General features: G+C 40.8%; 1 protein-coding gene across 10 annotated transcripts in view; it reads right to left on the bottom strand.

The window, feature by feature from the left end:
• Positions 1–745: 745 nt before the first annotated feature.
• DISP1 (dispatched RND transporter family member 1) overlaps positions 746–23,112 on the bottom strand; it is a 71,355-nt gene continuing 48,988 nt past the window's right edge. For 8 of the 10 annotated variants that reach the window (XM_039341667.1, XM_039341668.1, XM_039341673.1 and 5 more), the window contains 6 exons: positions 15,052–15,081; positions 11,488–11,611; positions 9,647–9,774; positions 8,816–8,913; positions 8,016–8,113; positions 746–4,363 (listed from right to left, as the gene is read on the bottom strand). In XM_039341667.1, the coding sequence (XP_039197601.1) occupies positions 764–4,363; positions 8,016–8,113; positions 8,816–8,913; positions 9,647–9,774; positions 11,488–11,611; positions 15,052–15,081 (4,078 nt within the window). In that variant the 3' untranslated portion in view covers positions 746–763. Of the gene's footprint in view, positions 4,364–8,015; positions 8,114–8,815; positions 8,914–9,646; positions 10,036–11,487; positions 12,654–13,288; positions 13,308–15,051; positions 15,082–23,112 lie in introns of those variants that run through there. The other 2 variants (XM_039341674.1, XM_039341675.1) reach the window with 2 other exon arrangements.

Genomic DNA, 23,112 nt, shown 5'->3' with positions numbered 1-23,112 from the left:
ATGATTCACAAGACCTTATAATTAATCAATAATGGCTTCTTTATCACCTCTGCATGTGGCAAAGCTACTACTAACAGAGAACACGTCTGCTGACAATGGTTCTTAACACCAAGTCCATGGCAGATGGATCAGATTCATTTAGGCCTATTCTTGCAGGCGTTCCTGAGTCATTGTAGAAAATCTATTATTTGGGAAGGCCTGGTGGATTCACAATTTGACTATTAGTCCTTTTCCTTATTTAAAGAGTTTTTCCCCCCTCTCCTTACCCCAGCCCCCAACTGACTGATTCTGAGTGTAACATCTAAATCATATGCCACATAAAGACATTTTTATACGCTTGGTGACAGACATTTTGCCTTACACTGTTGATCAAATTGTCATTCCATACAGTGAATAACTGGAGGGGATATGGATATGGAATGGCACTGCTTCCCCTTTCTCATTCCCCTCATGAAGTGCCCTGGCTGGAGAACCTCCCAGGTATTTCCTGCCTTTTTTGTCTCCCTTACGAGCATGAACAATCAGAGGAGCATGCTGATGAATTTAATATTCGCCACCTCCATCTTCTATTGCCAGGAGTTCCAGAAAAAGGGCATTTGAAAGGCTATCCCATGCTCACATGCTTTGGATATCTACACAGCACAATCTGAATTAAACATGAGCTGGCTTTCCAAAAGGAAAAGTTTAATCTACTTCAAACTTTGGAATAATGTTTTAATATCTTTAAAAAGGAACCAAAAAAACCTTTCAAGGCTAAGATTTATTAAAGAGTTTTTATTAGCAATTTTTCACTGGAAAGTTCAGGGTGTGCTAATAGAGGAGGCACATGGGCTTCAGTGTTTGGCACAGGACATTCAACAGAATTGCACTTTTTTGTTATGGTTCGGCTACAATACTCTGAATTTTCAGAGCAAAACTCAGGACCAGCCTCTACCGTAACATTTTCCAAACATTTCCACTCAGTCTGATTCTTTGCTTCTATCCCTGAAGCAGTTTGGGGCAAACCCTGGACACCCTCCATTTGAGCTTGCTTGTTTGGCTTAGATGCAGAACTTTTATTTTCATTCCTGTTCACTTCAGTGATAGTTTTATCTCCTTTGGATCTGTAGTTACTACACAGCCCTACACAGGACAATCTTTGTTCCGTTTCAGAGAGAGGTTTCGTAAGCAATCTTTTGCAGAGGGAGGAGGATGAACCTACTTCATTTGGAAGAATTGCTGAGTTCTCTTCAGTGTCTGGAGGACTGTGGGACTGAAAACAAGGGACTGAGTGGAGAAAAACATTTGAGGGAAGAGAATTTTGAAGCAAGGGTCTTTGGAACCTGCCTTGTAGACAACTACAGTGGAGAACATGCTGGACAGCATTCACATAACCATCAGAAGAATGAAGCAAGGCACTGATGGGAACTAGGGAATTCTGGACTTGTATGTTCCCAGATGAAAGAGAACAGCGATAGCATAATGTTTCATTTCTATGTTGATGCAGACCTGAGCATTTCATGTCTGTACACTGCTGTGGCTCTAAAGAATGACATTGTTCGTTTTGACTCAACAAATGGCAAGTGGGATCCTGCTCACCCAAGGATGACATTGCTGAACCTGATTCGCTGTTAATGTTTACATTCAGTTCTGTGTTATATGTTGAGTGAAGAGTATGTGGGTTTGACAGCCTGCCACTGAAGAGCTCAGGGCAGATATGTATTTCTTCACAGATTCTCTTCTCCACTGCAGTATCGCTGCTGGTGTGGGATGCTAATGGCTGTAACTCATAGTGCTCATGTTCTCCTTCTACATCTGCTTTCTGAGGTCTTGAATCAAACTGGTATTTATTGACAGACTGAGTTTTAGTTTGTTCTCCATCTCTTTGGCCTCCTGACAATGCCTGGGAGATAGCACCACACCGTAGTCTTTTGGGCAGAGGAATCTGGCCAAATGTTCCTTGGGGTCCCAGGCAACGGCACATACACTGGAAAAAGAAAGTTGCAAATGCCCAACTAATGCACATTATGAGCATCATAAAGGTGCCAAGCTGTGTATAGGCTAAAACCGTAGAAGGCATCATCATTGCTCCAGCTACAAATGTAGTCAATGCAGCCATAGCAATTGCTGAGCCCATGTGGCTTAGAGAAAAAATAACTTTCCCTTCTCGATCAGGATCTGGAGCCAAGCGGTAAGCAACGCCATAGTGGACAGCAAAGTCCACAGATAAGCCAACTGCCACAGAAATAGTAACAGACTCCAAGACGTTTAGCTCCCAACCCAGCAGAACCAGGGATCCAACTGTGACAAAAATAGTTCCTGCTATTGAGACTATTGCATAGAGACTTATTATTATATTCCATGTGGTAAGCAGCATTACACTGAATGCAACAGTGACAGAAAGACCCATGGCAATTAAAGTACCGTCAGAGAGACTATCTTGGAGATCATAAAATTCTAGATTACTCACAAACCAGCCACTACTTAAACCTTCTGGAGCAGAAACGAGTTCCTCTGAAATCCAGGTGTCTACTTCCTGATAGAATTTATGCATCTTCTCATATGCCAAGGTGAAAAGGTAGGTGCTTTGGAACTCTAGTACCACTGCTCTGATGGTATCATTTATATCAAAGCGAGGGCCAGGAGTTTTGCTATCCAAATGATAGCCTGTGCTTCTTTCAAGTTCCATGATGGCCCTCTTGATGCATAACTCAAAGACCTCCTGCTTGTAGGGGAAGCTCAAGTGGCTACAGCAGGGATAAAGAGCTGGCTCATCACAGTCTTGATTTTCCATCCACTGCTTAAATGTCTCAATAAAGCAGCTCGTGAAATCTTGCTCTTCTGTTTGGTAATAAAATGTCTGATTCCTCAGTTTCTGACAAAACTTTAAAATCCAGAGCTGTGAATCTGGGCTTGCAATATTGAAAGTGCTGTCTAGCTTCAGCTTGCCTTTGCTTTTAGGATTTAAGGGATCCCCGTTATCCTCAGGAGAGACCCCCCAGATTATAGTGATGGGCATGTGAAGCTCCTCTCCATGATGGACCCGTTCAAACATGAAAAGCTTCTTGAATTCAGCATCATAGCGCTCAAAAGGATGGGAAGACCGGAACACCTGAAACTCAGCTAGTTCCAAGGAGGGTAGCTTCATCTTTGGATTTACACACACTATATATGCTCCCCCAACTGTTAAGGCTAGGAACCAGACCAACCAAATATATCGAAATTTTATCACAATGCATGGCAACACTTTTTCAAAAAATATCCTAGATGCTTCTGAGATAGCAAAAAATACTTTACGGACCACTTGGCCCAGCACTGTCCAGCAGCTTTTGTTACTGTAAACTCTTGCTTGTGGCTTTACAAAACAACTAAAAATATTGAGGAGATACCGTTCATGTAAGACCACAACTGCGGGCAACCATGTCACCATTAGGATATAATTCACTAAAATGGCAGTGCCAGCATAAACACCAAAACACCTGATTGCTGTAATATTGCTGACATAATTAGCATAGAAGGCAGCAGCAGTAGTAAAACTAGTAACAAACATGGAAAGAGCCGCATGTTGCAAAGTGATGCTCATGGTTTCTGAAGTGGCAGCATGAGACTTGTCAAATTTTGTGTAGCTCCACACATCACACAAGACAAAAGCATCATCAGCTCCAATACCCACAAGAATAATCAGTGCAGTGAGGTTCATAAAGGGGAAAAACTCAAAATTAAATACAACCCGATAAAGAAAGTAAGAAACAATTAAGGAACTGATGATTGCAAACATGGTCATCAGTGTGATAAACAAGGACTTGGTATACAAGCACATCACTAACAGAACAATCACTATGGCTATAGCAGGATACACAGTATCCATTAATAGATAGTCCTGGAATAAGCTGTGCTTTATTCCAAACTCAATCCCTGTGATGATGGTGATTCCATCAGACGAGTTCCAGTTCTCAAAATTATCTAAATAGATATTCATCATACTGTCTCCCTTTTCAGTAGGTAGAAAAAGCATACTATATTTTAAAGCTGGTAAGCCATGATCCAAGGTCTTTGGGCTTAGAAAATCTTTGTCCACTATGTAGTGAAGTATCTGGTAAACAGCATTGTACTTGGTACATTTGCGTGGCACATTTGTACACTTGAGCTGGTCTTTTCTTCTTGCTGCCGTATCCCAACAATCTGGCCCCAGGGTCCCATTATAATAATATTTGGCACATGTGCGGAGCAGCTTCAGAGTATGAGAAACATCTCTCTCCACTATTTTTTGACATGATGATCTGTTATTTAAAATGGCAATATAATTGCCTAATGTCCAGCTGGGACAGCATGAAGCAGCAGTGGCCCTCTGGCAGAGATCCCCAAACTGAGCATGGGATCGTATCTGTGGGAAGAAGAAAACTGAGAGTTATAACTGAATACCAATGATAAATGACCATGCTGGCTCAGGAATTCTAGGAGTTGAAGTCTACGAATCATAAAAGAGCCAATGTTACCTACCCCTGCCCTAGACCAACTGTAGTTTCTGAATGGTCTTTAAGGCAGCCCCATGTAGAGTACGTTGCAATATTCCAAACAGGAAATAATCAAGTTAGGGAACAATCATCAGCAAGGCATCACAATCCAGGAATGGGTGCAATTGGCACACAAGATGAAGTTGTGCAAAGGCCCTATTGGCCATGACTCCTCCATCCTCAAGGAAAAGCTGCATACCAGTTTTGTCTGGGGGACTGAAACCCTATCCATTGTGGAAGGGTGGAAGTTGCCAGATCTAAACACCTACACCACCAAGCCAATACTGATATAGTCTGTGTACTTCCCAAAATGACTAGCAGTTTTATTTATATTGATTGAATTATACATCTGCTTAAGCATTTCTAAGCCAAGTGTATTTCAATAAGTTCACTGTAAAACTGGCTTCTCAAATGCAGCTCTTTTATAGCACGTGCATACATACATAAGCAGGATTTAGACTAACATTGCCTGGATATTATAACAGAATTAATATGGCCTTATTATTCTTAAATAAATTTAGAACAAGAAATCACCTCACATTCCAAGAAGAAAAGGATAAATTACTTTTGATTGTTTCCAGATAAAAATATCAATTAAGCTTAGCAGGAAAATATGAGCTATCTAATAAAAACAAAGTACTGGAATACTATATTCCTATTTTTCATGGCAGAGTTCAGATTTATAAGGAAAATGCAGCATGTAAGCCCTGTAGGGTCACCTAGACAACAGAGGAAAAGAAGATTATGTGCTTCAATTATTCAAGTTCAGGTTGAGATGATGCTTTATCTACTGCTGCTAAAGTCACCTGAAGATAAAAATGGATTAGCTGCTCATACTTGGAAGATCAGGCTTAGCCTGGAACTTATCAAATGCCTTCTAAAAACAGTCTTTAGAAAAGATGGCCAGGGTCTATTTTATTGCTTGATCAAAAAGGCATTTGTACAAGCTGGGTTAGAAGTATCAGCAGGATGTTTTCCACTTGTCTGGGAACTTCTAAAGAAAACACAGCACTTCTATTATTTGGAAATGTTTTTCAGATTTCTTATTCATACCACATGGATTTGCTTAGCAAAGAAAACTTGTGTACTGCAGAGAGTTTTGAGGGTACTGTAAATCTAGAGCACATATTCCTCTCATATGTGAATTATGCACGGATGTCTCCAAAGATCCTCTCAATATTTTCCTATAAAGGAATCAGAAGAGAAGATTCATAATGGCAGATTGCCTGTCTTTCTAGAAGACTTTTATCTATCACTTACTCTGGTGCCCTTTGGACTAGGCTCCTGTTATCCCTAACCTGAAAAAAAAATTGAACTGGATAGGGTGTTTTAAGTATTAGGTAATATTCAATTCCTAATTAGCCATACCATATATGATACTACTGTTAAGCCTATGTGGGTGTCATATGTGAATCAGTTACAGGCTACAAGCCTTGGAACAAGAAAATCAGAGTTGATACAGCATGCCCAAGACAATTTGTTGCTTAAGTATTTATTAGTTAATAAATTACTTAGCTTTTCTCTCTCTCTCTTATGGTCATGTTGGGAATGCATAATCAAAATTCCCTTTAATAGAGGAAAGAGCAAAACCCTTAAAGTAGACTTAAAGTTGAAACCAGTCAAACCATTACAGCAGTTCAACTTGCTTTGACTGGAACAGATAGCAGTGGCTTCAGTGCAAAATAACTCAAGCCTCCATGGAGTGTAGAATGTGCGATGGAAGGAGATATGGACTCCAGCCAAGAAGACTCTCTTCTAATAAAGATTAAAGATTAACGAAGATGTACATTTCTCATTATTATACAAAAGGCAGCAGTTTAAAAAAATCAGAGGTTTGCAGCTTAGCCCAGCAATTTTCTAAACATAACTCCAGTCAAAAGAGACCATAACACCTTGATATGATTTAAACACTACAGAAAAGGTAATAAATAAAATGAAGTGAGTCTCTTGGAACCATTTTTTTTTAAAAAAAGGAAGTCGTGTATCTTCATATTTGGGCAATGCTCCATCTTTACACAGAGATGAATCATCTTAACAGCTGTTACCTGGCATAAAAATATTCCATTTATTTTAAGAGTAATTCAGTTTCCAGACCTTTCTGGAAACTTTATTAAAAATCACATTAACAACCAATATTTTTAATTTTTTCTAAAGTGATTATCTATGGTATAATAGATATTACTATAATAAAAGATGGAATATGAAATATCTTGTTTCAAAAGTAGAATGTTAAGAAGGAGCTGAGAATATTTTAATAACATTTCAATTAACTTACACTGCGATCAATCTGTGATAAAAGAATTAACTGAACATAGCCAACCCATCTGTGAACTCATGGATGGTTATGCAAAATCTGGGACAAATAAAAATTACATCTCTTACTCACTGATTCCTGCATCTAGACCAGTGTTTCTCAACCTTGACAATTTTAAGGCATGTGGACTTCAACTCCCAGAATTCCACAGCCAGCATTGCTGGCTGTGGAATTCTGGGAGTTGAAGTCCAAATGCCTTAAAATTGTCAAGGTTGAGAAACACTGATCTAGACCCATGAAACTAAATATTAATCACCTCTCCAACATCTTAACTGGCTTCACTTCTTGCGCTGTCAACACTGGATACAATAATACATAATCATCTTTTTTCTCTTCCCCACAAATTCTGCCATCACTATATTCTAAACTGCTTGCTGAGAATGAGCAGACAGGGGCTCCTTGTCGAAGAATACCAGTCACTGTGCTCCCAAGGAGTGACAGACTCAGATATCATTCCAAATACATACACATGAACGCCGGTCTTTCATTTTGACATAGATCCTGCATCAGTTAAGGCCATTAGTTAAAACCAGACCTCAGTCTCAGCTATGGGCAAAGTTAACATCTACCACATGGCAGAAGAACTCATGAAACCCCTGAAGCAGCCTGTTACTTTTTATGTTCTGGTTTCTTAGGGACATTTTTTAAAAAGTTGCAACTATTTGGATGATGGAAAACATTTTCTCCTGCTCAGAACTAATTAATCAAGACCAGACTGTCTTTTTTCATCTCTGGGTGCAAAGAAAACTTTCCTTTCTCAGAGCATGGATGCATATTTGTGTATGCACATCAATTACAATACATGTGTTTGAGTTCCTATTACCAATCATTTAAATGTAGCCAATCAGCAAGAGAATCACGCTGAATTATGCAGATGAACTATTTTAAAAGGCAAAGAAGTGCTTTCTGGCTAAGCTTTGGAGAAGAGACGATGAGGTGGAGAGGAGCGAAGTTCTGCTTTGAAAATCTGAGCTAATTCTCGTTCCTATATCAGCATTGTCCCAAACAAACTCTGAAGAACCTATCCCAAAAGAAACGGATGGCACTGCTGGGGCTGAAAGGAGTGTGCAAAGAAATATCAGGCAGTAGCATTACATGCTTGCCAACAGCTTACTCTGCAACATGTCAGCAGCTGAGTAATGATAAAGACCAGACATCAACATTTTAAATGTACATTCCACTACATTAAAGTTAATACTTTTGCCTACCTGCATATTTTCCACACTGCACATTGACTTTATGGCTGGTAAATTCCACAAGTCATCTCCACTTGCTGATGTAAATACCACTCGGGAGTAACGATCACCTGAAATTGAGGTTAATCTATTGTGAAGATCACAGGACTCTGAAATTAACGGAACTCAATACAACAGGACAGATAGAAGAGGACCTCCGAGTAATAACCAATTTTTAGCCTAATGTAGCTTGTAGGATTATATGAAACTAAAATGGAAAGGAAGCATCATGATTTCCTCCCCCACACATAAAAATATCTTTCTAAAACATTCTCTGTATTTTGACAAGAGAATGAATGCATATAAATGCAATAGTAGCTAAATTTAAATATATCGTTTTTATTAGGGCTATTTTTAGAAAAAATGAATAAATCTCCTGTTTATTTCTAATAACCATGAGTAATGTTGCTTCTTCCAGTCTAAATATTATAAAAGAAAGTGGAAATTTATTATTTTTGTCCACTTATGATTAAAAAAAAAAGGAACGGTAAAAGATCTTAGGGGTGGCAGAGGTCATTTAGATCAATCCCCTGCTTGGTGCAGAGTTCCAAATTAAAGTATCCTCAGCAGACGGTTGCCAGTACACTAATGGTATCAGACAATCTTAATACTGAAATGCATTTGGCTTTGTCCATAGAGGCCAGTGTTTTGTTTTGTTTTTTCTCAGACAGAAAAGACCCATTCCTGGGAAAGGAAAAATTGCAAATAAAGAGATTTATTCAGTCAAATGTAAAACCAATTTTATTTTACAGCTGAAATATTAATCAACTCACTTGGAATCTCACAGAAAAAGCTGTCCTTCTGGAAATTCCAGTCAGCCTCCCTCTTCTCTCTTTCATAGTGATCATCAGACCGTCGGCCATCTCGATGACTGTCGAGAACAATTTTTAAAAGTGATGATAAATTTCAAGTAGTCATTTTTATTCCAACACTACGTAGATTTAAAAAGTACTAAATTAGAGAAAAGCAACCAAACAAAATGCAGACTGAGGAGTTCTGGAAAGCTGACACACTGGAGCTGGTTGCAGGTTGCATTCAAACTTACAATAAAATGCAATGAGTAGCTACTTGACTACTATAAAATATCAAAGAAAAAATTGGCAATTACATGAGAAACACAGAAGCATTACAAAATGGCAAAAACAGAGCACAGAAGGATTAATGGCAATTCTAATGACAGCCACACTTAAAAATTATGATAACACATAATCACCCAATCACAGAAAAAAGTCACAAAGTCTGTAGGCTTGTGCGACCTAATTTTTTACTAGGGTTGTGCAATGCTTCAGATTTGAACACTAACACAGAATCCCCTGAAATATAATCTTGCCTGTTTTCAGGATCAGACAGTTGCTTTAATTAATCAGAAACAGATGCTGCACTTTTGCTTCTGCACCTTCCAAAGCATTTCTTCTGCAACATCCTATTAGTAACTTACAAATAAAAGAGCCAGATGTAAAATGCAAATTCTGTTTATTTGGGGGGGGGGGCAGGCAGGAAATAATATGTATTAAATATTTGTTATTCAAACACTTGGGAGGAGTGGTTGTTTCAATAAGTGGCACCTAGCACCAATAGCCGATAATCTGATTGAAAGCCTTTACCTCTTAGCCTGCTCATCTGCATATTTGAATGGATAGTTTGCTAAAGTCGCTTTGTAGCCTGTGTTTTTCACCATGTTATTCCAAGTGACCAGTCTCTGCCCAATAGCAGTTCCTCTTGGTTCAAAACCCTGCAGCAGAACATTTATGACTTTTTTAATGCATGCCATTCTTTCGCTGAACAGGCAGAGATAAATTAAAATGGAAGAATTTTATTAAAAATACTTTTCTATAGATAACACTTAAACATTTAAGTTGGTTCATATTCTGATGACAGAGTGACACGAGTTGAAACACAGCCTTCCACTGCTTGACATAGCCAGCATCCCAGTGTCACTATGCAATTCCAATTCCCAAGAGCCAGTGGCACCAAACGAAGAGAGGAGACATAACTGAACACAAGTAAAAAACATTAAGACAGTAATATCAGGACAGAGCAATTTATGCTATATATTAACTGTTTTCAGATAAACATGACAAGCTGTCTTCTTAGAAAGTGGAAAATATATGGCTAACTACATCTTCCAAATAACATGGCTTGCAAATAATAAACAACTTGTTTCTAGTTTACTGAGTCACCCAACACAATATATAGAAGACTTCTGACTAACAGTGTCACCAAAACAATCCATAGGAATTGCTTTCTAGTCTGATGTATCTGGGAAGCTCTAATGGATCACACCAAAGGCCTATTTAGTTGAATATCTTGTTTCCCACAGTGACATCCAAATTTTAATTAGCAGGACCTGAACATAATAGCCTCCTTCTGCTGTTGTTCAGCAGAAACTGGTTCTAAAGTTTGCATGTATTCATTATGACTAATCAATTGACTGTTAGCACATCTTGCTGCACTAAAACCTGTAGTTTATATCTCATATAAAACAGTTCTTTTATTTGCTCTGCATTTCCTATCATTCAGTTTTATTACATAACAGTGAACTATTATAACAGGAAAGAAAATTCTTTCCTCCCCCCCCCCCATATTGTATATAGCCATGTTCACAGCTAGCACGTCACCTGCTACTCTTAAATATCCTTAAACATGAAAATAAAGTATAACTCTTTTCTTACATTGAAATATCTCAGTCCTCTGATTTGCAGGGGGAACCATCATGCATAGAGTATATGCATGAAGTCTACTCCATGTGCTAAGAGTTTGCTTCAGATGGGTTCCAGCTACAGCAGGGCGTCAAACTGGGGTGGGTGCATCATCCGGAAGCTGCACCCACCCCATTGCCGGCAATGGCAAAACTGTGTCGATATGTTGTGCGACGACATGTGACGTCGTGAGTTCGACATGTCTGAGCTACAGGAAAGCCTCTGCTGAATAAGCAAAACCCTTCCTTGGTAAACTCTTGTGATAGCATCCATTAACGTTTGGGTGAAAAGCCAAATCAGACATACAATATTGTAGGCAGAACTGTTCACCATTCACATAATTCCTGAATAGAACAACTATTATTTAAATTAATTTTCTATTTATTAAGTTACTATTTAAGCTAGCTGATGTTGCTGTACTGTATTGTGCTGAGGTACAGTATTTCTATTGTAAATAAGCTGAAATCACTCTTAGAGGTCTTGCTGGAAAAGGATTCTTCTCAGGTTTGTTCTCTAAGAAAAGATTCAACAGCTACACCCATATAGCTGAAGACATCTGGCTTCAAGTACCTTATAAATATTCAGATGTGGGGGTCTGGATTTGGACACATCTGCATTTGAAAGCAGTACAATATGTTAACCAATAATTTACTACAGCTCTCTGTTTATCATTATTTCGGGGGGTGGGAATTGGAGGATGTGCCAACACAATGCTTTGACAGCAGAAGACAGTAAAGTTTACTCACCAATAAAGGATCAGAGAAGTCTGGAAGGTCCGGGACTAGAATTCCAACCAATGCACACACCACAATTAACACAGTGCACATGCCTAAAACCACCACAGGCCAGTCTGCTATCAGAGCTGCATAGCTAGAAAAAAATGGAAAACAAATGTGAATAGGAGAAAGGTACCAGTAGAGAAAAAGAAATTGGGAGACAGGGTTAATTTTTTCTTTTTCTTTCTTTTAATGACTAAGATGGTTTTAAGAATGTCACCATTGTCTTTGTTTAAAGAGGACTGAATTGTGCTAGTCTTCAAACTGGAAAGTACACAACTTTGTGGCGAGTGGTATTTCCAATATTACTTTCCAATCAATAAAAAACAGATCTGCCACCCATTTCTTTCCACTTCAGCATTTCTTCATGCAAGAATGTTTAGAACAGTTGATACAGATTTGTCCTTCAGGTATAATGAAAAAGAATATATTAATTTTTCTCTCCTTTCTTTTCTATTTCAGATCTATTCACTATTTGTCTGGCTTGAAGGATACTAATGGTAATTGCTATATATTTAATTTGAATCATTTGGCACCTGTGATTCAGAAAAGCCATGCCATTTCAAATGCAAGCACTCTATTAGATTAAAAACATGCTATTGATTTTTTCATTTTTACCCCTAGTCCATATATTTGCTCTGGTCAGAATGTTTCCAAATTCATCTTCTTAAACACTATGCAATATTAAAGCAAGAGGTCATCATTTCTGCAAAAGTTATAATGAATTTTACAAAATTAAGATACACAATGTTAATTTAGGGTTCAATGAAAACTATGGATACATTCTAAAACAAAACAGCATGTCACCCTTCTGCATTGGTTGTGTTATGTCCAGTTTTCAGTCGACAAATTGAAGAACACCAGCAAACTGAAACTTATCAGTAGCTTAACTGACAATGTGTTTGTTATCTCAAAAGCTTGTTAAGTATCTACTGGAAATTAGAGAGGTAAAAATGATTGTATCCAGTTAGTTTTTTCCAGAAGAGTATAAAAATCCTTTGGAAGAAAAGAAGAGCCCCTGAAGAAGAACCATCTTGGATCATTCTAGGGCAGCGGTTCTCAACGTTTGTGTGACGGCGACCCCCGTCACACAAACGTTATGTGCATGCGCGGTGCGCATGCGCGGTGCCACCCCCGGAGGCGCAGCGCCACCCCATGTGCAGCGCGCATGTGCTGCGCCGCCCCGGAGGCGCGCCGCTGCCCCCATGCGCAGCGCGCATGTGCGGCGCCGCCCCCAGAGGGGAGAAAATGGCGGATCGGCGCCTTTGGCGACCCCGAAAAATGGTCGATCGACCCCAAATGGGGTCGCGACCCATAGGTTGAGAACCGCTGTTCTAGGGCTTCAAGGTCCATTGCTCTAGAGCAGGGGTGTCAAACTCAATTTCATTGAGGGCCGCATCAGCACTGCAGTTGTCCTCAAGGGGCCAGATAGGTGTGGCCAGGGTGGGCGCGGCCTACTGGGTGGACATGGCTGGAGTGGGTGTGGCCTACTGGGTGGGCATGGCCAGCTCTACATCGTTTGTGTCAAAAGTGACTGTGGGGGCCTGGGCAGGAGTGGGACAGATCTGAGGGTCTCTGGCAGAAGGGGGTGGGACCAGGGCAAGCACCAAGGCATGGTCCGCTGTTCCTCTCAGGCCATGCGAGGGGGGGTGGATGGTGCCATGGGCTTCCCGGAGCCCTGGGCACAGAGGTCAAATGCCTAGCGTGGCCTTCAAGCACTCACGGACCAAGCCCAGCCCCACTACCCAAGGGGGTGCCCAGCTGCACTTACCTCCTCAAGGCTGCTGCTGCTGTGCTTGCTCTCCTTAGCCAGGTTGCTCATGATGGATACGAAGGCAAAGTCAGAGGGAGGCCCACTCCTTCTCCATTGGAGGAGACCTGGCTTTGTATCCAAAGCTTCCTTAGCAATAGGATGGGAGACCCCCAGGATAGGCCAGGAGGAGGGGCAAGGGGATGGTGAAAGGGCAGCAGGGCAGGACTAAGGCAAGACTTTCCTCAGACCCTCCCTCTCCTTCCTTCCTTCCTTCCTTCCTTCCTTCCTTCCTTCCTTCCTTCCTTCCTTCCTTCCTTCCTTCCTTCCTTCCTTCCTTCCTAAGAACAGAGTGGTGGGAAAATATTTGAGATGAGGGAGGGAGAAAAACAGGCAGGAAATGCAGCTGGGGAGGTGTCACCCTTTGTGAGGAATGAAGAAATGCACCATTGCCTGGAAGTGGCCAGCACATGGCCCTTGCCTACTTCACATGTCTGGCTTGGTGGGCTTTGGGGGAGGGGATGCCACGAGCAACATGAGAGTCAACGTTACCTGCACAATGCCATCCAGCCCCCAGCCCGCCTGGTTTCGGCAGGCAGCGAGGCACTCTCCTCATAGAGCCGAGAGGCTGAGCCAGGCAGCGCGAATCCAAAAATAAGCGCAACGCCACCAAGCCCCCAGCCTGCCCGGTTTCGGCAGGCAACAGGGTGCTCTCCTCACAGCGCCGAGAGGCTGAGCTGGGCAGTGCGAAACTTGCCAGCTTTTCACCTTGCTGCCTGCTGAAATCATGCAGGCTGGGAGCTGAGCGGCGATGCGCTTATTTTTGAATTTGCCCCACTGCCTGCCAAAACCTCTCCCCTGAAGCCCATCAAGCCAGATATGTGAAGTAGGCGAGGGCCATTTGCTGGCCACTTCCAGGCAATGGTGCATTTCTTCATTCCACACAAAGGGTGACACCTCCCCAGCGTGTGGCCAGGGGGCAGGGCCAACGTGGCAGGGACCTGTCCTTGCTGTTTCCAGATGGCCTTGTGGAGCTAAGACTGAATGTGTTTCAGCATAGATGGCACCACAAAAGTGTACATTGACTCCTGGGCGGCCTGGGCCGGGGCCATTCCCTCATTGTTTCCAGGATAGCTTTGCGGGCCACATGAAACCATGTCGCGGGCCACATCTGGCCCCCGGACCTTGTGTTTGACATGTTTGCTCTAGAGAACTATTCCTGTTTCTCTTGGGATATGAAATCAAGAGAAAGGTGAAGGGACCCTATTTATTTATTTTGCAAATTTATGCACCACCCAAATCTGGATGATTCTGGATGACTTTAAGGGGGGGGGGAAGCCTGAAGAGATCCAGGCCAGATTGTTAAGCTCTATTTTACAAAAAAGGACATCTATTTATCTGAACTGAATCCAAGAATATTTGAGCTGCTAATCAAAATGTTTTCCAATTGTCAGAAGACTTTGTGAAAAAAAAAGGAGGGGCAGGATGTCAACTCAAGTAGGAAGGGGATGCTTCTGAGGTTTCATACGTGAACCTTAACGTGGGAATTGGCTCCAATGCACACCAGCTGCCTGGCAGCAAAAGGGTATCCCAGCTGCCTCTGGATTTCCAGTGGTCTGGAAGCACAAAGAAAGCATAGAGCTAATTCACAGGGGCCACCTGTTCTAAATAAAATGAAACTTTCTTTATCCCTTCCGTTCAGATGACATCACCAATAATTTTTAATGCTGATAAGTGCATGAAAAAAACCAAAAGAAATACATTAACTGGAAATGGGCTCTTACCTTTTTGGCAACGTTACCGCTCTGGCTGGCCTGAAAATTAAACACAAACTTATTTTAGAGGGAGAAGTTCTGCCAGCACTCAAGTTTTCTCTTCCTGCCTACTTATTTAGATCAGCATTTTCCAATTTTCAAATGTTTGGGATAACTTTCATCATCTCCAGCCAGAACACTCACGTTTTTCCTTCTTTTCTGAGGGAAGAAAATTACACAGAATTCTTGATCAGTTGCTCTGTGAGGCACATCTATCCAACTCTTAATTATGCCTTGAAATACTGTTCCTAATTGCTGTGCCTTCCTTTCATTCGGTTTATTAACATATTTTGCACACACGTAGGCACATTTAATTCAGTGGTTAAGTGCCTAATGTTTTTAAAAAAACCTGAGAATGTGTTCTGACCAATTTGCTCCAAATAAAGGAGGCGGGGGAGAGATCCCACTCTTTTTGTTTTTTTTTTAAAAAAAGATAGTCTTGCTTTCCAAAATCTGCTTAGATGACAGAACCTCTAAAGAAAAGCTGCAAGCCTTTTAACATTATCAAATAAATGGAAACAATGAATATAATAAATTGAGTCATTTCTTCAGAAGGAACACAGTCTTTAAGAGATGACTGGCTTTTAACACCACTTCTCGACAGTCCTAATTTTTTCAAGAAAAAGATCTTCTAGTGGTGTGCTGAATGGTGGGGCATATTTTTTTTCTCCCAAAACTGATTTTGCTGCCAAGGCTGGTTCTTTGGCAGCGTGCTCCCCAGATTTGAATGGGAGTATAAAGTTAATGAATCTATGGAGATTTTCAGTCATCCAGGTCATGGCTGTCCCAAAGGTGCTTTTTCAAAAGGCAACTGGACTTCCTTTTTTTTTTCTTTGAAGATTTTCGTTTCTCATCCAAGAAGCTTCTTCAGCTCTGACTGGATGGTGGGGACCTGATGGTTCTTCAGCTCTTCATAAACTCACCACAACCATTGTTTCTGGAAGAAAGTCCAGTTGCCTCTTGAAAAAGAAGAAAGTCCAACTGCCTCTTGAAAAAGCACCTTTCCTTTAATGACTCTCAGACTACTATGTACTTGCCTGGAGAGAGAAATCGGAAAGATTTCAGTTCTAGGCAAGAGCGGCTGGAGTGGTCGGGTCTCCATCTTTTCCTGCAGCTGCTTGTATTTTTAAGTGCACTTTCTCTTTTTAACATCATTTTTGATGGCTAGCCTGGTTGGATATTAACTTGCCTTATATCCTTTTGCTTGCATACAATCGTAAACTTTAATTGTTTTATTTCGGTGCTTCAAAATACTTTCTCTTTCGCTGCAGAGAGGGCGTGAGGGTTCTTTTTCTTTGTAGTAAACGTGATTCAATCAGATTTATGCTGGATTTTTTACCTTAAGGATTTTGTATTTGATTAGTTTTCCTAAAAGAACTCTGTTGCTTCGCTTTATTTATTTATTTATTTTCTCCCTCCACACTGTTGTTGGAATTTTTAATCTCAATTTCTTTGTGCCTCCTTATAGAGTACCCATGTTCTTTGCCCTCGATAGGGAATTGCTTATACTTTGCTATGAAAACTTGACTAAGAGAGCAAAGCAACAATATGTTAAAGAACTTTGAAAATCATATATTCTTTATGTCCCCAAAAGAGATATAAAGGAGAGTTGGGACTCACACGTTTTAACATTAAAGCCTTCTTTAATGTGGATACTTTTGAAAAGTGGAAACTTTTGAAAAAACAATGTTTGCCAAGTTATAAGTTTTAAATGAAAAACTGAATAAATGTTTGATGAATTTGTAATAATCATAAATCAGCCTGAAGAAGACTTCAAGACACAGGCAACAGTAGCTAAATTAGCTATGCAGTTGGATGGACTGAAAGTTAATTTGCTGCTAACAGATTTAAAAGAAAAGAAGCTTTGTTTGAAAACTGATATTTGTTAGAGGAGGTTGGAAGGGGCATTAATGAACTTGACTTTCTCAGAAAAGTTCACGATGGAGTTTGTGGAATGGAGACATCATAAGCAATTAGAGGATGGCTGTCAAGATACTGTATATTGGGTTCCAATTTGTGGGAAGATTTATTGAACAAGTATTATGGAGGTGTTCTCAATGAAGATCTTTTTTTTTTTTGGAGAGTGAGAAGCAGTTGTTTGGAACAATTCCATCATAATCATAAAGAAAAGCAATGCTGATAAACTGGGAGTTATTTTTATGATCAAGAATTAATCAATGTTATTTGTTCCTGAATGGATCAGAAAAAATGATTATAGTGAGTTTATGAGAGAATAGAAGCTGCTTGTAGACCTTCTGTGAGTTAAATGTGACAACAGATTGTTAACAGAGGGCTCTGAGGTTTAGCTTTGTGGTTGGAACTGCCTGTTAACTGGATTTTTTTTTTTAGTAGATAGATGGTAGGTCAAATTGGTTAATTGATAATAGATTTCTACAATTGTGATATTTTAATGTTATATAGCAGTGGTGGCGAACCTATGGCATGTGTGCCAGAGGCGGAACTCAGAGCCCTCTCTGTGGGCACGCGTGCTGTCACTCCATTCTTAGGCCTTCAGCTGGGTTTTATAAAAGCTTTTTGCTTTAGGCCTCCGCCACCGTGTGCAAAAAAAAAAAAGGTTCAATCAATCAATTTCAACTTCTCGCAGGAAAAAAAAGATCTCGCAAAGTTGGAATTGATTGATTGAACTTTTTAGTCCCACCCAGTCTGCCATTACCATCGCAGCCACACCCACCCAATGGGCCACGCCCACCCGGTACCCGACAATATATGTGGGTTTTGGGTTGCAGTTTGGGCACTCGGTCTCTAAAAGGTTCACCATCACTATTATATAGCAATTTTGCAAATATAGATGTACAAATTTATAGATTGTGGATCTGTTTTGGGGAGAGGGGAACAATTCTTGTCACTGAAACTATATTTATCAGTGTTCAACCAGGGGAAACTTTTGTGTGTATGCTTGAATTTTTGGTTTATGCACTTTTTTCTGTTTTTATATTGTATTTTTTCTTTTTTCTTCATCCTGTATTTTAACCTTGGAAATAAATAAAAATGTATGCCAAAAAAGAAAAAGATCATCTAAATAGTCTTTATTTCTAATTTAGAAATATTATAACTAGTTCATTGTGAGGTGGGCAGGAAAAAGTTCATCAAAATATATCTATATCTTAATAGGAATGCTGGATGCTGATAATAGATAATAGCTAATATTAAGCTTGGCTGTGTAATGTAACCTAAATAATATAACCTGTGTGTCATCATTATAAAGATGTGTTCATGCTATGTAGAAACCATTTTACAAGAAGTGTCAGTGTCAACTGAAAGTCACAGATGTTGTAAGATAGCACCCGTGTAGAGAGGTGGTAAGACAACCGTTTGTGTGAACTTCTCCTTTTTACTTATGTAGCTTCAAGATACAAACTTCTCTGTTTTAGTGTGTCAAAGGTAGATAAGAGCCACCCTAAGGCTAAGGTGTGGGTGGTTAATGCTATAAGAATTACTCCCTGAGAGTAGCTCGGGGTTCAGAATTTGTCATGCGAATGCTCTGAACCATTGTGCACAAATAAAAAACCTGTTTTCTCCAGTCCCTTCGTGGTCTTGTCTTCTGATGTAAGTATTGTGGTTTTCCACAACAATTATCTGGTGACCGCGGCAGGACGGCAAGGAGTCTTGGGGCTCTCTGGAGGGCACACCCCAGTGCCAGGGGCCTGTAGTGAGGGGGGAACATCCCAGGCGCCATCGGGCCTTTTATTCCGAGGGACTTCCCTGTGACACAGGGCTCCAGGATCGGCGGTCGGCCACTCCAAGAACCACAGGTGAAGGGTAAGGAGACCAGGCAACTTTTCAGCCGGCTAGAGGACAAAGGATTCGCCTGCAGGCAAGTATTGAAAGAGAAATAAGGAATCCCTCCCTGTAAGCAGGGACAGAGGAGAGGACTGATCACCCTCTGTTTGGAATAAGGTGGGAGGATTGTTGTGTGTGTTTGCAGTGAGTGAGTGGCGCTCGAAATTCCCATCGGTGACCGTCGAGTTTCCGGCTCCCTGGGTCTAGCGCGTATAAGTGAAACCCTCAGTGTAATCCTGAGTGGAAGGACCCCTTACCTTCCTCTCATCCCCTTTCCTCATTTGTCTTGTCTGGTGCCCTGGGAGGCTCATGGGGAGTGGTGAAAGTGTACCCCTTACTCCATTGGGGTGTATGTTAAAGCATTTTAAGTCTGCTTATGAGGATCAGGATTATGGTATTAAGTGGAGCAGGCATAAGTTGAGGACCTTCTGTGAGGTAGATTGGCCCAACTTTAACATAGGCTGGCCAAGCACAGGGACACTAGATCCATCCATTACCCTAAAAGTACATCAGCTAGTGTTCCACCCCATGTTAGGGCACCCAGACCAGGCACCCTATATTGATGTGTGGCTCGGCTTGCTGCAAAGACCTCCACCATGGATCCAGAAATGCAAAACTGTCCCCTATGTTAAAAGTTTAGAAGATAGAAAAAGCTGGGGACAAGCCATAATCCAACCAGATGTCCAGGATCAAGGGACCCAAACTGGACCTTCAGCAAGAGGTGCTGAGGGGGTCCAAGGCAGAGGAGGAATGGACGGGACTGCAAACAGAAGACAGAGAAGTGGGAGGACTGATAGCCGAACAAACGAGGACAAAGACTGAGGAAGCATCTTTGAATGCTCCCCTTAGACAAGTAGATCAATTGGTTGTCAGTAAGGACGATCCAGCAGAAACAGCTACAGCTCCTTTATTCCAACATATGCTTTTACTACTTCGTATCTACTTGCTTGGAAATTTCATTATGGCCCATTTAGTGAAAAAACAAATGAAGTGGCAGACTTGGTAAAGACCATTGTGGACATCCACAACCCTACCTGGATGGATCTACAGCAACTTATGGGGACCTTGTTTAATCCAGAAGAAAGGGAAAAGATTAGGATGGAAGTGGCCCGAAAGACTTTTGTGAATAGAGAGAAGGAGGAGGAAAAGAAAAAGGATCAGAAAATGCAAAGGAAAGCTGAATTGCTGGCAGTTGCTATGATGGGGGTGTTAAGAGGAGATGGCAGAGGTAGAGGATGGGGAATGGTGTTAGGACAAAACCAGTGTGCCATATATAAGAAGGAAGGACACTGGAAGGGTGAATGTCCAGAAAGAGAAAAGGATGAAGAAAAAGGAAGGGGAAGAGGCAGGTTTGCGAAGAGCTACAGAGGTGGCCCAGGGAGAAGCCAGGGAGGGAGAGAAAGAAGAAGAGGATTTTCAAGAACTCCTCTCATAGGCCTGGCAGAAGCAGAGGAGTGGGACTGAGACCAACTGGGTTCAGCCCGCCTCCCAGAACCTGTGGTCAGTTTAACAGTAGGAGGCAAACCTATTCCCTTCCTTGTGGATGCTGGAGCCACCCGATCAGTCCTAACCCAACCCCTAAGCCAAGCCTCCCCTCACTCTATCAACATACAAGGAGCAACAGGAAAAATATTACAGCAACCCTTTTTGGAGCCCTTAAGTTGCACTATGGGAGGAAAAATAACCCATCAGTTTGTATATATGCCAGACTATTCAATTATTGGGAAGGGACCTGCTTTGTAAATTAAGGGCGCAGGTCTCCTTTGAAGAGGATGGCACAATGGCCATAAAATATGGAAAGGTGATGATGGAAATACCCCATGCAGAGGAATGGAGAATGGTGATGCTAGCACAAATGATAGAGAAAAATGCCAGATGGGAAGAATTTGATGTACCATATTTGTGGGCAGAGGACAACCCCACTGGTTTTGCAAAGCATCATCCACTATCTGCCAGCTGCTGTACCGAAGGATAGGAAAGAGTTAAGAGGATTTTTAGTTGCTGCTGGCTTCTGCCGAATATGGATCCCTACCTTTAGTTTAATAGCAAAATCCCTATATGAGGCCACAAAGGGGGGGGGGGAGATAAAGAACCATTGTGATAGGAATAGCAAGAAAATAACAGCTTCACCGCTCTCAAGGAGGCTCTAATGTGCGCCCCTAGTTTACGTCTACCAGACTTGGAAAAGTTATTTCAACTGTTTGTAGATACAAAGCAAAATGTGGCAGTAGGAGTTCTCACCCAGAAATTAGGAACCTGGCATCGCCCGGTCACTTATCTGTCTAAACAGCTTGACAATGTAGTCAGAGGGTGGCTGGCTTGCCTCAAAGCAATTGCAGGAGCGGCGTTATTAACACAGGAAGCTAATAAGTTGACTTTTGGACAAAAGTTAGATATCTACACACCCCATGCTCTTAAAGCTGTCTTGGATCTCGCAGGCCAACATTTGGATAAGGCTCTCAATATATTGTCTGATACTACTGATAAGATTTGAAGAGCAGTGTATCAGAATAGGTTGGCCCTGGATTACATCTTGGCAAAGGAAGGAGGTGTTTGTGGTAAGTTCAACCTTTCCAATTGTTGTTTGCAAATTGATGAGACAGGAAAGGTCATTAAGCAGTTAATCATGTTTACCTCTTGGTTTCCCAAACTGCCTGGTTTGCAAGCCATCGTGGCTCTTGTAGGAATAATTGCACTTGGTTGTCTAATTTTGCCTTGTATTTTACCCATTGTTACCCGCACCATTTCCAAGAGCCTTTCTATGCTCGTCGAGAAAAGAGCCATAGCCCAGGTCATGGCCCTTGTAGATGAAGGGGAATATGCTACCTTATGTGATCCTCCAAGGTATGAAACTCCTCAATAATCTCACGATTTTAGTGAAGTTTCAAGGGGAGGAATGAGGTGGGCAGGAAAAAGTTCATCAAAATATATTTATATCTTAATAGGAATGCTGGATGCTGATAATAGATAATAGCTAATATTAAGCTTGGCTGTGTAATGTAACCTAAATAATATAACCTGTGTGTCATCATTATAAAGATGTGTTCATGCTATGTAGAAACCATTTTACAAGAAGTGTCAGTGTCAACTGAAAGTCACAGATGTTGTAAGATAGCACCCGTGTAGAGAGGTGTGGTAAGACAACCATTTGTGTGAACTTCTCCTTTTTACTTATGTAGCTTCAAGATATAAACTTCTCTGTTTTAGTGTGTCAAAGGTAGATAAGAGCCACCCTAAGGCTAAGGCGTGGGTGGTTAATGCTATAAGAATTACTCCCTGAGAGTAGCTCGGGGTTCAGAATTTGTCATGCGAATGCTCTGAACCATTGTGCACAAATAAAAAACCTGTTTTCTCCAGCCCTTTGTGGTCTTGTCTTCTGATGTAAGTATTGTGGTTTTCCACAACAATTGTACTAGTTGGAACAAAGTGATAAACTATTATTTGTTGCAATATTGATCTACCTCCTTTTAAAGTATTAAGACATCAAACATTTTCCTTCTGATTTCAGATTGCAACCAAAATATAAAATAAAGCAAATGTTTCATATAATTTGTTAAAGCAACAATGCTTGAGAAATTATACTTTGAAATTGGTTTGCTACCACTAAGGATAATTGAGAATAATCAACTTGGACATGGCCACTTTTCTTATTTTTGCATATCACACAAATATCTTTTCCCCTCCACATATGACAGTTCCAACTTCCTTTAAATTCAACTTATCATCTTGAGTGTATTAAGAGGTGACAATTATCTTGAACTAGTGTATCTGAAGTAACTTATTGCAACTTATTATACTGAACTTCCTTATTATATTGAAATTACCTATTACATTTATAGCAAAGTACAGTGGACTCATGGACTCATTTTAGTTAGGTGCTTCCCTGAATTTGTTTTCCATTAGTCCCACTCCATTTCCTGGTCTACATTTTTGGACAACATAAGGACAAACTATGAATTGCTATTCCTTCATGTGGAGAGGAGAGCATTTCCCTTGAAACGGTCTAGAGATCAAAACAGCAACTCATCACTATTAATTGAAAGGGGAAGCTCTATTTTGCTATACATTCTAGAGCAGTGCTTCCCAAGTGTTTTCATTACCCAAAACTGCTTATCAGAAGTTCTTTTCACCCAACATACATAAAACCCTTTGAGGAAATTTAAAAGTCCTTGTTGTCAGTAGGTAAGGCATATGTGTGTTGTTACCCAAAGAAAAAATATTTTAATCCTA

Source organism: Crotalus tigris, unplaced genomic scaffold (assembly GCF_016545835.1).
Source record: "Crotalus tigris isolate CLP2741 ecotype Arizona unplaced genomic scaffold, ASM1654583v1 scf7180000017771.5222438, whole genome shotgun sequence".
NCBI classification, from domain to species: domain Eukaryota; kingdom Metazoa; phylum Chordata; class Lepidosauria; order Squamata; family Viperidae; genus Crotalus; species Crotalus tigris.
The sequence above is the reverse complement of the archived record's forward strand: the minus strand, read 5'-3'. Positions and strand labels throughout refer to the sequence as shown.